The 16,633-nt window shown below is 40.8% G+C and overlaps 1 protein-coding gene across 1 annotated transcript; it reads left to right on the forward strand.

The window, feature by feature from the left end:
* Nucleotides 1–2,737: 2,737 nt before the first annotated feature.
* Nucleotides 2,738–13,599, forward strand: MRLN (myoregulin). The gene is made up of 3 exons (XM_031460777.2): nucleotides 2,738–2,855; nucleotides 11,943–12,052; nucleotides 13,372–13,599. The coding sequence occupies exon 3, from the start codon at nucleotides 13,392–13,394 to the stop codon at nucleotides 13,530–13,532; it is 141 nt and encodes a 46-aa protein (XP_031316637.1). The 5' UTR covers nucleotides 2,738–2,855; nucleotides 11,943–12,052; nucleotides 13,372–13,391; the 3' UTR covers nucleotides 13,533–13,599.
* Nucleotides 13,600–16,633: the final 3,034 nt, after the last annotated feature.

The following is a 16,633-nucleotide window of genomic DNA, read 5'->3' on the forward strand; positions in this document are numbered from 1 at the left end:
GCAGAACTTACTGGAGGGAGGAAGGATAATGCTCCTTGTATGGCTGCTCTAATGCTCCTCGCACAATCCCCACCCACAGAATCCTCTTCCATTCAGTCCTCAGTTAAGGAGCTGAGGGAACTGCCTCGAAAAATCTCCACTAGAGGAACAAAGGAAAAACAGAAGAGGCAGAGGAAAGTCTCTCTGCCTGAAAGAATCACTGTAACTCCTTATCATGTCATGACCAACAAACGTCCAGAGCACTGGATTAGGCGTTGTGACTCCTTGTCATGGGTCCTGTATCCCCAGGGCACAAAGGGTCAGAGAAACCAGTATGAACACCTGGGTGAAGCCAGCATGGTCCACGGGATAGTGGGTAATTGGTCTGAGACACAGCCCCAGAAAACTGTCCAAGAAAGACAAATCCAGATTTAGGTAAGGGGAAATTATTTGTAAAGACTGTTGTAGGTGGTCACCAGAGATTGTGAGGGTGGGCAATGGCTCCTTAAGGGGTACAAGTGTTTCAGTTTTGCAAGATGAAAAGGTTCTGGAGATCTGTTGCACAACAATGTGAGCATACCTCACATGGTTGAACCGCACACTTAAAAATGGTCAGGGTGCTAAAGTTTATGATGTATGCTTTTGACCACAGCAGAAAAAGAGAAAAGACTTATAGTATGGGGAAGGGGCCTATTGCAATATATAGAACACACCGACCACAGGAACAGCAAGCAAGTCAAAGATCAGGCAAAAAAATGGCCTTTTCTTTTGTAAACAGGAGTAAAGAAAGCTCAAAGGAATTGAGTGTTGGGAGTGGGATGAGCGGGTGTGTGACCGGATGAGAGATCAGGAGAAGTCTTCATGGTCAGCTTATTTTGGGGGGAGGTGGTTAAGGAAGGGCTGTCCTGTACTCCGTGCTGGCTCAGGCTGAGGATGGGTCAGCATGCAGGGGCCTGTCTGGAGAGGAGGAGCCGGAATAGAGTTTGGTTAAGACGACTAGCAGGAGTCTTGTCCCGCTTGGTCAGTGGGGACGAACAGTTCAGCTGGTCCTTTGGGACACAGACAGTCTGTGTCTGGCCTTGTCCTAAGTAAACAAGGGAGTCATCTACCAGTCCTGTTGAAGTCATTTGAGGAAGGGTGGTTCTCTGCAGTTGCTGTTGGTGACCAGGTTCCAGGAAGGTTCTTGTCCCAGAAAGAATTCAGAAACGAGACATGGAGGTCACGAAAGCAAAGCAAGGGTTTATTAAGGGACAGATAGTACGCCCACAGGGAAAGAGCAGGCCAACCTAGGTGGGCGGCTGCCCTGAGTTTCTGTGGCAAGCTGGATATACGGGTGTAAAGACGAATGGGCAGAATATTCATGGGCAGGGAGGGGTTTGGGGTCATCTTTCCGGATCTTCATTCCAGTTCCACCTTCTTGGTGGGGGAGGAGGGATTTTTTTGTCCTTATTTAGTCTTGACTGGGAAGTCGGATGACCCATTGAGAGTGTAAGAGAGTATATTAGAATGTCTATTTTAAAATTTCATCTTTTAAAAATTTCTATTTTGTGATGTATATAATTACAGTAGTACATGAATATGTTCTATGAAGATACATATATTCAGTGGATACTCAAATTTTAAAGACTGACCAGCGTGAAACATTTTTTGAAAATTAAGGTCCTGTACCTGCTCTGCTCCCCCTCGCTCATCTGTTAAACTGATAACTGGCGTGTTGCTTTCTCTTTTTAACAGTGGCCTCAACGGAACAACACTCGCTGTGTGAGGTTTGTGGTGAGATGTTCTGACCTCCCCACCCCCAGCATTTAGTTAAAAAAAAAAAAAAGTTTAATTTGAGAAAAGAATAGTTACCAGGCCTGGGCCAGAGTGACAGGCAGCTGGATCCTTAAGAATGAGACCATTTGACCAGTATTTGTGCCCTTCAATTTTGTCTCTTTATATATTCCAATAACTTTTGTGTGATCCTCAGTTTTCTCTTAACACTTCGGACAGACACAGAGCCACTGTTTAATGTGATTTAGGTCTTTAGGCGCGTTGTTCCTGGTTCTGAACAATTTGATGTCAGTTGTCGAGGCAGGGGAGGCTTAAACTTGGACTTTTTGGAAATACAGTTTTTCACAAGGGGAGAGTCACTCCAAACGAGTAGCCAGATCATGACTACACTTTCATTCTTCGAACTTGACTTCTACAGTTTCCCTTTTACGTATGATACCGTTCCGAGACCCGCCCCCTTCCCCAACCCCCAACCACGCCCTGTCTCCCCTCCCCCACCACGCCCGCTTTTCCAGGAATTGTTTTAGGATCTTTAAGGGAGAGGGACGGATAGGCTCACAGGTAAACAAACCTCAACAAATTGATAATATGCATTTGAAAGTCATTTGTTTATATAGTCTAAAAATGGGGGGAAGTCAAAGCAAGCAAGGCAAAAACATAACACATTTAAGAAGATATTCAAATATCCATGGAAAAGAATTGCTCAGAAGAACAAAGGGTAGCATAACGTTAAATGCGTCATGATGGTTTTCAAGAGAGTAAAACAGTAAAGATATTTTTGTTAGCTGGTTGTGAAACTCTTAGAACCTTTGACATAAGGGTCTATAGATGGAGGAGGGGCCGTTCCCCTCCTCCTGGGGTCATGTGAGCTCCCGTGTGGGCGTAAGTATATTTTTGTCATGATGTATCCCACCTGCGTCTGTCAGTTCCCCTCCCCTCGCCTCCTCCCGTGACCCACTGGCTCACGTTTCTTCGGGAAGCTCTGCGCCCGTTATTAATAACAGCCCAGTGAGCATCCTAAGCCACGCAGGAGCACATGGTGTTTTTCACAAAAGAGAGATCATTTCCTTGACTTTGGACTTCGCGTGTTGAACCCCTGAACAGTAAGTTTTGCTTTTAAGAAAAAAAAAAAAAAAAAACGAAAGTGGCATTTTAAAATGTTGACATAGGAGGAGAGTTTAGTGTGAGTCTTGCTTGCTTCCAGGAGAGGGAGAGTATGGAAAGCTGAAGGACTCAGCCAACCTCCCCTCTGCGTTTCAGCCTCTCTCTAGTTGTTCTAAGGCTGATAAGATAGATCAGTGACTTACAGTTCTATTCCTTCCATTTCCCGGTGGCTAAATGAAGGCAGAAGGAGAAGCAAGGGATTAGTAACATCTGAGTTGCTTGACCAAGCCTTGTGGCTGTGCTAGGTTTCCACCTCTCCGTGGTCCCTCTCCAGGCAGAGGGTTTCAGTGATTTCACAGAGAAGCGTGGAGAGTGCCTGCCGGGGCATGTTGGACTGGAGGCCTGGGCTTTCTCATTTTAACATGTTTGCAGTTTGGTTCAGAGCGGGTACCTGTCATGTGCCAAGGGTGCACTGCTTTCTCAGTTTTTGAGCCAAGGCTTGTCTTTGCAGCCTTTTAAAACAATGGTTGCTTCTGAGAGTCCTGAAAAGTAGGTCACTGTGTTTTGTCTGGAAAAGGGGAACACTGGATCCTAGAAAAACTCAGTCCTCTGAAACTTGACACTCCAGCCCCTCTTCAGGACAACGGGCTAATACCGTTTTCTGCTTTGGTTACACAGGTTCAATCCTTTTGAACGTGTGTAGCAGGCTTCTAAATAAAACATGTAAGGGAGGCATCACAAGGAACTGGAAGGAGGCAGATGCCAGCTTGGTACTGAGCCCTGCCTTGACCACTAACAAGCTGTGTGACTATAATCAAGTACTCAGCCTCTCTGAGCCTCAGTTCCCTTGTTTGTGAGATGAGAATTATAATCTGTTGGACAGAGTGGTGGGTTTTACTCATAGTGTATAGAAGTGGCCAAGTATGGTAACATTATTTATGACATTCCTCATTTGAATTTTTCCTGAATCTTCTTAATCCTCTGTTTCAAACTTAACCCTAGAGCCTCCAATGTGGTCCTTTTTAAATTTACATACATATATATTTTTTCAAATTCTTTTCCATTACAGCTCATTGCAAGAAATTGAATCTAGTTCCCTGTGCTCTACAGTAGGTCCTTCCAACGTGGTCTTCAATGGGAACCTTTAGTCTAAATTGTAGAGACAATACTTGGCTTTTACTGCTTTTAATAACTTTTCCTCAGGATGGTGTAAGCCACGGGAGTGCTGAGGGTGGAGGCCTTGGAGGGTGGGGCGTGGTTAGCAGTTCAGGGCATCAGGCTGCAGCTAAGATGGGGGAACTTTCAAAGCAATTTCAAAGCATAAGCTACTGTTTTAATAAACTTACCTGGTCTACTATAATCAGCATGCTAAAAGTCCTCTTTTGGTTACGTGCTTCTGTGGCTTCAGAGGTCTGATATCCCCCTTGCTAGCTTCAATTCCGTGTCTGGATGAGACAGAAAGGAGGGTTGCCTCAGCGAATTCCTGCTTCCCAAATTGTTACCCTGTAAACTCAGGAGATAAGATGAGATTTTTGTTTGCTGTTGCAAGTTTTCATTCTGCGAATGCTTCTTGAATTCTGTGTGAAGACACAGTGCCGGGTTAGCAAGGGGTCAGTAAACTCTAACTATAGTAGGAGAAAGAAGTCATTTCATGAGTAACTCTGATGCAAGGCAGAATGCGCTTGTCCTACAGCACGTGGGATGGTCAGACAGGGTGCAACAGGTATTCCACAGGGCCATCATGCCCAAAACTTATTCAGTGCCTGAAAATGGGCATTATTGGTCAGACTTTCCTTTGGAAAGCTGTACATTCTTAGAAAACAATTCCAAATAATGGATAAGAAACCACCACCAGTGAATTTATGCAGAGGAGCGTGTGTAATGGTTTTTGCCAAATGCTTTGAAGAAGTCAAACAGGTCCAGAGATTGTCCACTCTCCTCCACCTGACAAGCCGCAAACCTGGGATGACACTTGTTTGGACATGTGAGTTCTGCAAATAAAAACCCTAAACCCAACAAATAAGCACCTGGACTCGGCCCCTCTACTACCTGGTCACACCGTGGGAGACAGGCATTGAGTGTCCTGCCCTGTTGGGGTTTCCTGAGGAAGCCTTGCAGGGCTGGTCCTCCCAACCCCAAATTGCAAGGGGCTCTGGGCAATCCATTTGACCTTGTAAGAGTGTGTTACAGCTGTGATTCTTGGTAAGGCTTGAGAATTTGGCAGGGAGGAGGTGGAAAACATCTTGATTATTTTGGTTCCAGAATATTTATTCATGTTAAGTGCTTGGAACTGAGTAATGTCTTCTTAGAGGATATGCAGCCTCCCATTTGGGGCAGGATTGGGGTAGCAGATCTCAGCCTTCAAGAATCTTGGTAGTGGATGATTAAGAGGAAATGTTTGTTCATATGGAGAAAAATAGTTCATTTTAGGGCCAGAATATTTATTCAGAACATTCGAGGTGTGGTCGTAGATGCTTGAGAGGGTCCAAACTGGACAGATGTTGACATGGAAAGACAGCGTGAGAAGTACAGTTGAAGAGAAGAAGTGATTCCACACAGGTGTAGGGTCCCCCACCCCCATTCCCCTGAGGGATCAGGTGGTCCCTCATGAGTGTTGCCAGGTAAAGACGTGTCTGTGTATCTGCTTCAGCTTTCCCGGGCTTCTCATCTCTCAAGTCCACTTGTATCCTCTCGTCCATCTGAGTCCCTCGCTCTCCCCTCTTTACTGCGGTTGGGTGACAGGGAAGTGGACAGCCTTCTGATTTCACTGCCCCATCGTACTGACGACTGTTTTATCCAATGCCAGGTGGCACGTGGGGCTCTGGGCTCACCTTGTTACCAGTCCTGAGACCTTGTGGTGGTGAAGGCCTTGGAGCCAATCCCATTTCCATTCAAATCCCTGGTCATCCCTGGTATGTGACCTCAAATAGCTCACTAAAGTCTGGTCTTTAATCCCAGCAATGAAGGAAATAGGAGTATTGGTAACTCACCTCATAAGGTTTTATGAGATGAGAATCAAAGCGTGTGTAGGTCTTTCTTAACTGTACTTATGAATAAAATCCTTTCAATCCCCTGCAAGATGGATATCATCTCTGTCTCCAGATAAGGTAGCAGGTGAGGTGAAATGCCTGGTCCCAGGCTGTAGTGCTCTTACCAGAATCAGACCCAAGGATCTCAAACCAGAACCAGGATCTCAAACCAGTTCCATCTGGCTCCCAAACCTACACTGTCTCCTGGCTCCATCCTGCTGACCCACCATCTACGACAAAGCACGTGGTTTGTTTTCAGGCCAAGTCCACTTTGTTAAGTTTCATGCCTTATGAGTTTGACCTGTCAAGTTTTCCAGTTTTCACTGGTGACTTATTTTATTCTGGACTCTCTGGTCTTACCTTGGCCTGAATCCAAGCGTTTGGGAGGCGATAAAGGTAGAATATCTTTGAATAGCCAAGTCTAGTCAAACATGGAATCCAGTTTATCATAAATGTGTCAAAAACGTGCAGAGGCAATTATGCCAGTAGCTCTGAAGAAAAGTAACTGTGTGACCTCAGACAGCTCGCTGTACTTCTCTGGGTCTCGTTTGTCAAATGAGAAGTTTATGAAATCTGAGATATCTTTTCCAGCACCAACATTTCCATAATATTTCAGATCTTTCACTCCAGTTGTTTTTCTAAGCTGAAGAGAGAAAAATCTCCTTGAAATCGTATCTTACTCCTTGTAAAGCCGTATGCCTTTTATTAATTCTCATTCAAGCTTTCTCTCATACCAGGCTCACACACTGATGAGTTAATTTCTCAGATGTCCCTTTCTCAGCTTTGGGCAGAATCTAATGGAGTCTTAATTAGTTCAGGAAATGCAACTTGAACTCAAATTGTAGAAATTTCCAGAACACACAAAATCCACTTACTATTGAATATGGCCGAGTTTTCAGTTAACCGCTGAATGACTCAAATTTGAGGAGTTTATATCTCCTGTCCTACCACACCATCACCTATTTCTGGAATCTTAAGGGACAGATCTCCATATGCTGCAGAAACAGTAGCCATGCCAATAGGACACGTCTAATCCTAAAATTCTGTAGGCCGGTTCCAAATTTGTGTTGCCTTCCAACAACTTGACTAGATTCCCTAATTACAAGAAAAAACAAACAAACAAACAAACAAACAAAAACAAAGGCAAACACATCACCAAGATAGAATTCCCATATAGTTTCTCAAGTTTCTAAAAGATAGTTTTATTGAACATAAATTTTGTGGGAAAGAGACCTCTTCCACATGGAGACCAAATTGGAAAATACCTGACTTTGGGATTTTATTTTTGAAATATTTGCTGGGAAAAGTAGACTTAATATATGTGTTTTTCTTGCTGTAATTGTCTGTTGAACAAAATGAACTTGTGGTCTTCTGAGAAAGCTTCTACTTGACATGCAGTTATTGAATCAATACTTGTTGAAAACTGATTAGCATCAAATACTATGAGGCCCTGGGACCCAGGATGGGTAAGGCCCCCTCCACTTACTAGGAAGACAGCAACTGCCTATGGGGTGGTGCCTGCAAACAGCCAGAATGTAATGTAGTGAGTTGCAATATGTTGCAATAAATTCTGCCTGAGGATGTCAGGATGGATCACAGAAGAGATAATGTTGGGTTTCAAAAGATGAGTAGGTGTGTGACAGTTTTGAGAGAAACTGAGACTGATTCATTCAAGGTGTACCATCTAGGAGATAATATGACAGAGCATAATTAATAATGATAGTCATCATCACTCATGAAGTGTTTACTCCCTAAGCACAAGTACTATCTCATTTAACTCTCACAGCACCCTAAGGAATGGGTGCTGTTATTATGATTCCCATTTTTTAAAAGTGCTAACTGAGGCACGGAGTTAATGTAACTTGTCCAAGGTCTCATGGTAAATGGCAGATCTGAGTCAAATCCAGTGAGTCTTATTCCAGATTCGTCTCTTAACCACTAAGTCCTAAAAGCATTCTTGTTATTTCTTTGTCCGGCTAAGGTTAATAGGGTCAAGGGAAGAAAGTTGTCAGTCCTTAGTTGATCAGTAGATAGATAACAAACTAATACTAAAAGAAGAATAAAGCTGCAGTGAGTAAAAGCTAATAAAAAATAGATTAAAAAACTGTACTTTCAGCTAACCTGGTTGCTAGACAGTAAACTCATAGTAGTGGTCTGTGAATGACCCGTTTACAAAGTGCAGATTGGTTTGATGTGGCTAAAACTGGCTGTTGTAATAAAGGTTCTGGCAAATTCAGGTTATCAGAGGGATAACTGCATGACTATCCATCCCATTGTTCAACCAGCAGTTGACGTAGACAGAAGGGAACCAGGACCGAAGAGGAGGAGTGGCCATTAATACAGAAGTGTAGACATTTTCATTTCAGCCTCATCAATTTCCATCGTCAATCAGATCTTTTCATTTGAAAACATTAATAAGTCCATGTAAGAGAGTGGCACCTAGGGACTGGAGTCCTGGGTTAGTAGCATCGAGGCTCTGGCATGGGATACTGAGGAGCCTTGGGCAGTTGCTCCATCCCCCAGTAGTGCGTAATCACAGCCTGGCACATACTAGATCCTTAATAGATGGAAATTATTATACTTGCTGAAGTGACCTATTAAGCAAAAACGGACCGATTTCAATTGTGTCTCATTTTTCAACATGTGTCTCTAGGGAACTTCTGTCAGTATTATCTTGACCATTAGATATTGCTGGAAACAAAGAGTCGGATTAGCAAATTCTTATCAAAAAAGAAAATATTTTTGAAATGTGATTCATGTGTTTAAGACTATAATCTTGAATCCAGTGAAAAATGTTTTTCTTTTGATTGAAAAAGAGACTTTGCAAAATATGTTCTGTTCTTTTCTTTGTCTTGACCAAGAACCCACACCTAATAAGGGGAAATAATAGAGGCTGAGAGAGATTGAGAAACGAGTGAAGTCTTAGTGCTACTGTCTTATGTTAATAGAGAGGTTTTTACTTTCTTGTTTTTCATTGTTTTATTTTTTGCCAGAGATCAAAGCCATTTAGCAAATGTACTCCTGTCCCAGGAGTCAGAGTTGACTTGAGAAACCTTGTTTTATATGAAAACAAGATTGTAAAGGTTTGAAAGGCCAGAGACTACAAACTGATGGCAGGGTGAAGAACAGAGAGTGCAGTGATATTCAACTCCCTGAGACCCAAAGTTCCTGTTACTCGCCATTTGTCTAACTTACTATGTGCAATACCACTAGTCAACCACTCAATAAACAGGTCAATTTGAGTTCGACCAAGAGTCCAAAGAAAAAATAAAGACAAGCTCGAAAAACTAGATAAGAGACTATTCATCCTATTTTCAGTATAACGTTCTATAAAATAAATGGATTCTTAGTGCCTTTTGGAAACAGGGAAAAGAAAAGTAGGTTGAGGTATTCAAATGGAAGAGGAAATTATTTACAGTCATCAAAAATTTCAACATGAAATATATTTGGCCCCAAATAATGTGGGATGTCTTATATCAGAAGTTGGGAAAAAAATTTCTTCTGTATAGCACAGGGAACTATGTTCAATATCTTGTAATAACCTTTAATGAAGAAGAATATGAAAATGAATATATGTGTGTATGTATATATCACACACACATGACTGGGACATTATGCTGTACACCAAAAACCAAAAACTGACACACTGTAACTGACTATACTTCAATTAAAAAAAAAAGAAATTGGAAATGGTGTTATTTTAGCTCTGATTTTTAAATACTACCTTCAATATAAAACCATGGTCCTGAGCTATTACACTCAATACATTCAAGCATAATTTTAGACATGTCCTCACTTGTTTGAAATTTATTTATTTGGTGCATGTTGTATCCAATAAAAGCACTATGAATCCAATTTTTTCCTGAAAATTGCTGTTGCTAAATAGCCTTTCCCCCAAAAGAATGTCCCTGCAAAGAAAAAACGTGATGATCAAGCTTCTAGCTAAGGAAGAACTAATTAGGCAAAATGTAAATCAACATACCGTGACACATAATTTTAATCCACGGTAAAATCTGAGTGTGTTAGTAAACTTGTGATAGTACAGATTCACGTCCTTCCAGTGATTTAGATCTAGAAACAGATCTTACATCGGAGAGAAGAACTACACAGGAACCACCCGCCTTCCTGTTTCTCATGAGCATTTTGAATGAGACAAAAACTTGTTCTTTAGCAAAAGAGATTTAACATAAACTCGAGGAAAAGTAAATATATCAGTGAAACATTCAAATGAAAAAAATAATTTATTGGATAAAAGTGTAAGTTACATATTTTCATTAAAATCTATCACTAATAGATGTGATTTTCCCAAGTTTGTATTTGTTAAAATGATCGGTTTTGCAAAAATAAAATCAGTATACATTACTTTTAAATATATGGGAAAGGAAGGGGATGAGCAGTTACAGCCTACTTACTTTAGTTTTCTGAAGTTATATAAGCAACATCCCTTTAAATGAAAATGTGAGAAATGGAAAAAGTAAGGTTTTAAAAAAAATTACATAGAGTCCTTCACCCAAACTCGATCACTATGATTATTATTGACATTTGTATTATTGACATCTGTTTTCTTTTTTTTTTTTTTGTATTTCAATTGTGAAGTATAACATACATACAGAAAAGCATATAAAATTTTTATGTGAAGTTTAGCAAATAGTTAAAAAGTGATTGTCAACGTAACCACCACCCAGGACAAGAAATGAAATATGGCTAGAAGGCCCCCACCCCCGCCTATCCCTTCCCTTCCTCTCACTAACGTTCCCACTATCCTGGTTTTATGAGAGCCAACCCTTTGCTTGTTAAATTTACCACCTACACCATCACCACCCACATATGCACCCCTAAAACATGCACTTTTAACTGTTTCCCTACGTTACATAAATATGCTATGTCCTCTTTTGTGCCTTGCTTTTTAAAAATTCAATATTGTGTTTGTAAAATTCATCACTGTTTTTGTTTGTAGCTATAGCTTAGTATTCATTATTGTTTAATATTCTATTACATGGATTTATCTATCTACAAATAGGCATTTGGGTTGTTTCTAAGTTGAGCATATTACAGATAACATTTGGATATGTGTCTTGGGGTGGGTATCCCTGCTTATCTGTAAGGTATATACCCAGGAGTGTGATGGGTGGTCGTCCGGCATGGGTTTTAATTACATTTAAATATTTTAACATAATTTTTGAAAGAGTCTTTCTATTATTTCATTGTTGTAATAACCATCATTTTCTTGAATAAATAATCTTCCACTTGTGGTTGAATTCTACAACCTGGTCTTCTGTAATAAATTCACTCCTCTACTTTCCAATTTATTTGTAAAACTGATACAAAATCTTGAAATGTAGAATTTATAGCACATATAAAATCTCATGAGTTATGGTCTTTTATGTAGACAGAGAAATTTTGTTTGTTGTATCATGGAAGATACTGAAATAAATATGGTTAAAATAATTTTTGGGAAATTTCTAATTGAATTGTATTTGACATACAACATTGTGTAAGCTTTAGGTGTACAACATACTGACTTCTTTTTCTTACAACATATTGATTTGATATACTTATATTGCTCTATAATCACCATAGTAGTGTTAGCGAACACCTCTGTCAGGTCACATAATTATCATTTCTTCTACTGCTGGAAACAATTAAAGTCCAGTTTCTTAGCAAGTTCAATGCTGATGACACACCTCTATGTCTGTACCTGCTGTATGGTGTATTAGGTCTCCAGGACTCACGCATCCACTAGTGGCAAGTACGTGGCCTTAAACAACATCTCTTCCATTCTCCCACCCCCTGAGAATGGTTGTTTCAAAAGCACGGTACATGCTTGTCCTGCCAGGAAAATCCCACAATTCAGTTTAACCTTTCTGTTAAGGGTTTAGTTTTTAGTTATACAATTCAGTGATAAATTGAAATTAATATGCCTCATTTTCCAAATTCCACTCTTTGACATGTCCTTTCTGGCTTTGAGAGTAGAGTTTCTCCATGCAGACTCCCTGCCCGTCCACTTCATATACCACCTCATCATCCAGTAAAACCTTTTAATGTGCTTTGATACAGGAGGCAAGGTTGCTAAGAGACCACCTGTGCTGAGTGCACTTTGTTCTAGCAAGAGCAGACGAGAGAAAGCAGGAAGCAGCCTTATCTGCCACTACCTGGGATTAAGTCAGGTGAGAAACGGGTTTCTGCTCACTCTTCAGTACCCACCAGTCCTCTGGTCTTGCCCTCCCTTCCTATTTGAGTCTCTCTCTTACTGTTGTTGGAGAAAATCGGAGGTACCCTTCGGAACACAGACTGAAGAAACACACGCTGGAGGCTGAGGCCATAAGGAGGGAAGGAAAATTACTTTGCAAACCCATGTATTATTGTTACCCCTTGTTTTTCAAATATGGGTGCAAGGAATTGCTGAGTATAGGGGAGATTCTAGGTTTTTACTTTGCCAGTGATTGCTATGTAATTTGGGGCATGTCACTCCCTCCCTTAGCAAAGGGGCTCATTATTTCAGAAATTAATCGAGATGGCTAAAAGTGGGAGGAGACACTTGTGTAAATCTCATCTACCTCCCCTCCTCCTTCTCTCTTAAAACTCAACCTGCCTTTTGAGTTTTGGGGTAAAAATAGCAGAAAATATTTTCTTAACCTTATCTTGCCACGTTTTAAAAGTATTGATGCTCATCTTAAGTTGTCTTTATGTAAGGGACTTTAATATTTAAGGCTTTGAAAATTACTCGATTCTTTGACCTTACATTCCTGAAAGAAAGGGATTAAGAATGATTCTAAACTCCCTACCTGACAGGCATTCAGTAAAATGTTCCCACAGTGTTCTAGTGCTAATCAGAACACAAATTAATATCTTTTAAAATTTCATAATACTTTAAAAAAATTCCAGCTATTTTTAAAAAACTGTTTGATTAACACAGAAATGTGGAGGCAATTAAATGTTTAACGTCTCATTAAGTGACCAAAACATGAGAGGATTTTGAGGAAGGATCAAGGAAATGAGAAAGATCTTTTGTTGTTAAAAATTTTATCACCTACCTTTTTCTATGTCTTCAAATTCTCATTTCCTGGTAATATCGACTGACAGGTTAGAAGAACGGCAGTTTCACTGACGCCATAAAAATGGTTGTAAATGACTTTGCAGATAAGACTTCAAAAATAAACATGGATAACATGAAAAGAGAATGATAATTATAGTTCCTTGGGCTGTTTTTTTGTTTTTTTTTTTTTAAGAAAGAAAGGCAAGTTTGGCATATAGAACAATCTGTGATTATGGCATTAAAGTGGCCAAAATGAGCAGGTGACAATATTTTGACTCCTTACGGAGAAGATATTTTAGTTCATTGGTTGGTTACAAATACATACAGAGTCCTGGCTGAAAGACAATTCTTCATCACTATTTCTTTACAGTGCAAATATTAGATTGAGTTTAAGGAATCAGGAGTATAAAATGTGTTCACTTAAGGATATTTTCTCTTTTTTCCCCCTAGGGAGCACGAGCATTTTGGATATGATGTATAAAAATTGGATATTAATTTCTACTACTACCCCCACAAGTCTGGAAGATGAAATTGTGGGAAGACTTCTAAAAATTTTATTTGTAATCTTTGTTGACTTCCTGTCTATTATATATGTTGTTATAACTTCATAGAAGCTGACTTCCCTTACTTTGCATTTGAATTCTGTGTTGAACTCCAGCAAATAAAATTTTGTAATTTAATATGTTGAGTGGTTTTAATTTGGTGACATCTTCCGTTATTCTAGAAGCCAACAGGACATTGCAATAGAAACAATATTGCGTATTTTTTAGTACTTTATGGTTTATAAAAGTCACGTAACTTGAAATGGAATTTCTTTTCCCCCAAATCTACACTGCTGATCCTAAAACTTCTTGATGTTTTACCATGATTGTTAGTCGAGAGATTGACTAAAATCTGTAGGTGTAATTATGAATGAAGTTGTTTTTTTAAGGATGCATACCTATGTGAAATTTAATATAGTTCTATTTTTAACACACGGAGCTTAACATAAGATAGTCTTTCCTTATGATATCCTAATAGTTTATGCTCATTTTCCTACATACACATTTCATCTGTGTGTAGGTAGATTGTTTTCCTTAATCCTCAACAATTTTATGTTTCTACCAACAAAAACTTAAGAGTTAAGACTAAAAATCTTAAAAGAGATTCTTTCAGGAAAACAGAACTTATAAGAGGAGAGAAAACAGGGCGCATCTTGTGTGGATTTTCTACTTGGGACTAAATGCTGACGATGTGTCATTTAGCGTGAGGCTCGCAGTATCCTGGGAGGCAGGAGTGAGTTGTCCCCATTTCACAGATGAAGACACTGAATCCTGGAAGAATTGGGCCAGCTTGAGACCATACCTAGGAAGTGTCAGAAGCAGATCTTGGGCCTTCACAATCCATCCCATCATGTTGCTTTCAAAAAGATAAATAATAATAAAACAAGTGTGATGAAAAACCAACCTGCAGAGCTCAACTTTCTTTTCACAATACTGTTTTATTCAGGACCCTATGGCTATATTTCAGTATTGCCCCGACTTATTTGCTTACTTCACATTTAAAAAAATCTGTTGAAAAGAGAGCCTGTTTTTCTCCTATGCAATTTGACAGTGGATTCTCTTCCCCGGTTTTCTTGATGCCCTCATGTTCTGACAGTGTTAAAATGTAACTGTTGAACTTCGTTTGTTCTTTAAGCCCTTGAAAAACAAAGTTCTCTCTGTCCTTTAGACTTTTTGACTTTTTATATTGGACACACATGCTTCACAAAATCCTGATCTCTTCCATGTGATGGCCACCTTCTCAGTTTTGGCCCAATCATTACTGCAAGGTTTCGTGAGAGACCTAATGAAGTGTGAAAGGAATCTGGGAACTTTGAGACTTATTACTTCACTGACTCTTACTTAACCTTTCGGTGGTGTTATATATTTAACCATAAGCCAAATAGAGGCAAGCCATGTGGGCGTCTGCTGTAACAGAAAATTCTTGCTTTTCCCCTACACTATATTTTTGGACACTATCTTTTGGATCTAATGTGCATGTGATGTGTTTCTCCCTAGTTCTCTCTCTTTGGGATGTGTTTGAGTCATTTATGGGGTTGCTGACAAGGGAGTCAAGTCACTCACAGGTTCTGACAATTGTTTCTTTTCCCCGTGTGCTTCCAGGCAGTCGACTACGTGGTTAGAAGTGCTGACTCTGAAGCTAGACTGTCTTGGGCCAAATCTTGGCCTCACCTCTTAGAGTTTAATAACCTGATGTCTTGGCTTCCTTACCTATAAAATAAGTGCCTGTTTCATAGGTTTGTGGCAAGGATGACATGGGATGACAGGTGCAAAGTGCTTAGCTGAGTCCCTGGCACATGGAAAACGCTAATCCATGGAGGACTGTGGTGTCAGCATCCTCAGGTGGGAGCGGAGGCAGCGTGACCGCCCCTTGCCCTTAGAATGACCTCGCATTAACCCATCCCGTTGGTCCAAGGATGTGATCGTCCCCCATGGGACCCTGGCAGAGTTCTGCAGCAAGTGTAGGTATAAACAAGTTGCCCCTATCCAGCTCTTTTTTGGTGATGTTATTTTGGGGCCCGGCAATTACAACTAGATATCATCATGCCACTCGAGACAACAAAGGATACTTGATGACTATTGTTTTTCAGTAAGAAATCAGAGTCTTAATATGCAGTCACTGTGGCTTTGTAATTGGAAATAGGTTGCTTTTCCTTCATTCTTCAAAACTATTTGGTTCGTTTTTGCCAGGCATGGTGCTGGGTGGCCAGGTCAAAGTAGTGAATCAAGCATTGTTCCTGCTCTCGTGAGGTCACAGGTTAGTGGGGGAAATGAGTGAAGACCCAGATGGTGCCACTGCAGTTGGGGGCAGTATTAGGATGGGCACGCCTGGGGTGTTCTGAAGGGTTTGGGGAAAGATGTTCTGAGGACCACCAGTAGCAGCAACTCCTGGGAGCTTGTGAATCACGCAGGATCCTAGTCCTCCCAGACCTGTTCAATTCCAAGTCTGCGCTGTAACCAGATCCCCAGTGATTCACACGCACACTACGGTTTGAGAAGCACAGATGCGGAGGGAAGCTCACTGGACTAAGTGTTCCTACTGTCTGGCTCCTGAACAGTTATGTGACCTCCGGGCAAGAGAGTTCACCTCCCTGGATCTCATTCTCCTCCTGCATGCAAACAGAACAGAATCAAGGAAAAAACAGAAATGGAATTAATGCCGTCTGCTTTGCAGATCACATGGAAAATCTGTGAATATTATATGAACTGAACTAATACTTAAAGGAAGATGGATAACAGAAAGGAGTCGTATCCGTCTAAGACGTTATAAACATCCAGAAGACAGGAGTAGTTCTGTGAGGTTAGGGACGTGTGACTACCTTCAGTAGGGCTGGAAAAGGATTGTTTTGATAAGTGGTGACAACACCCATGGCCTGTGTGGGTGTATGTGGCCCGGGCTAGGTGGCTAGGTGGCCAGGTAAACACGTCTTTCCTGGGATTGAGTGACCAGCACTCTACAGCGTGTGAAGCATGAGTGATTCTTTTAAGTGTTCACTTGAAAGAAACGACTTAACAACTTAACGAGAAAACTAAGCCAGATTGCCGTTTCGAGTTAGGATGGACCAATTCCTAACTTGGGGCGTGATTGGGATGAACTGCTTCTGTAGAGACCGGGGTCAGGATGCGTGGTGCATGTGCGACCACACCGACGCAGGTGGCTGGGCTGGGGT

Source organism: Camelus dromedarius, chromosome 8 (assembly GCF_036321535.1).
Source record: "Camelus dromedarius isolate mCamDro1 chromosome 8, mCamDro1.pat, whole genome shotgun sequence".
In the NCBI taxonomy this organism is placed as follows: Eukaryota; Metazoa; Chordata; class Mammalia; order Artiodactyla; family Camelidae; genus Camelus; species Camelus dromedarius.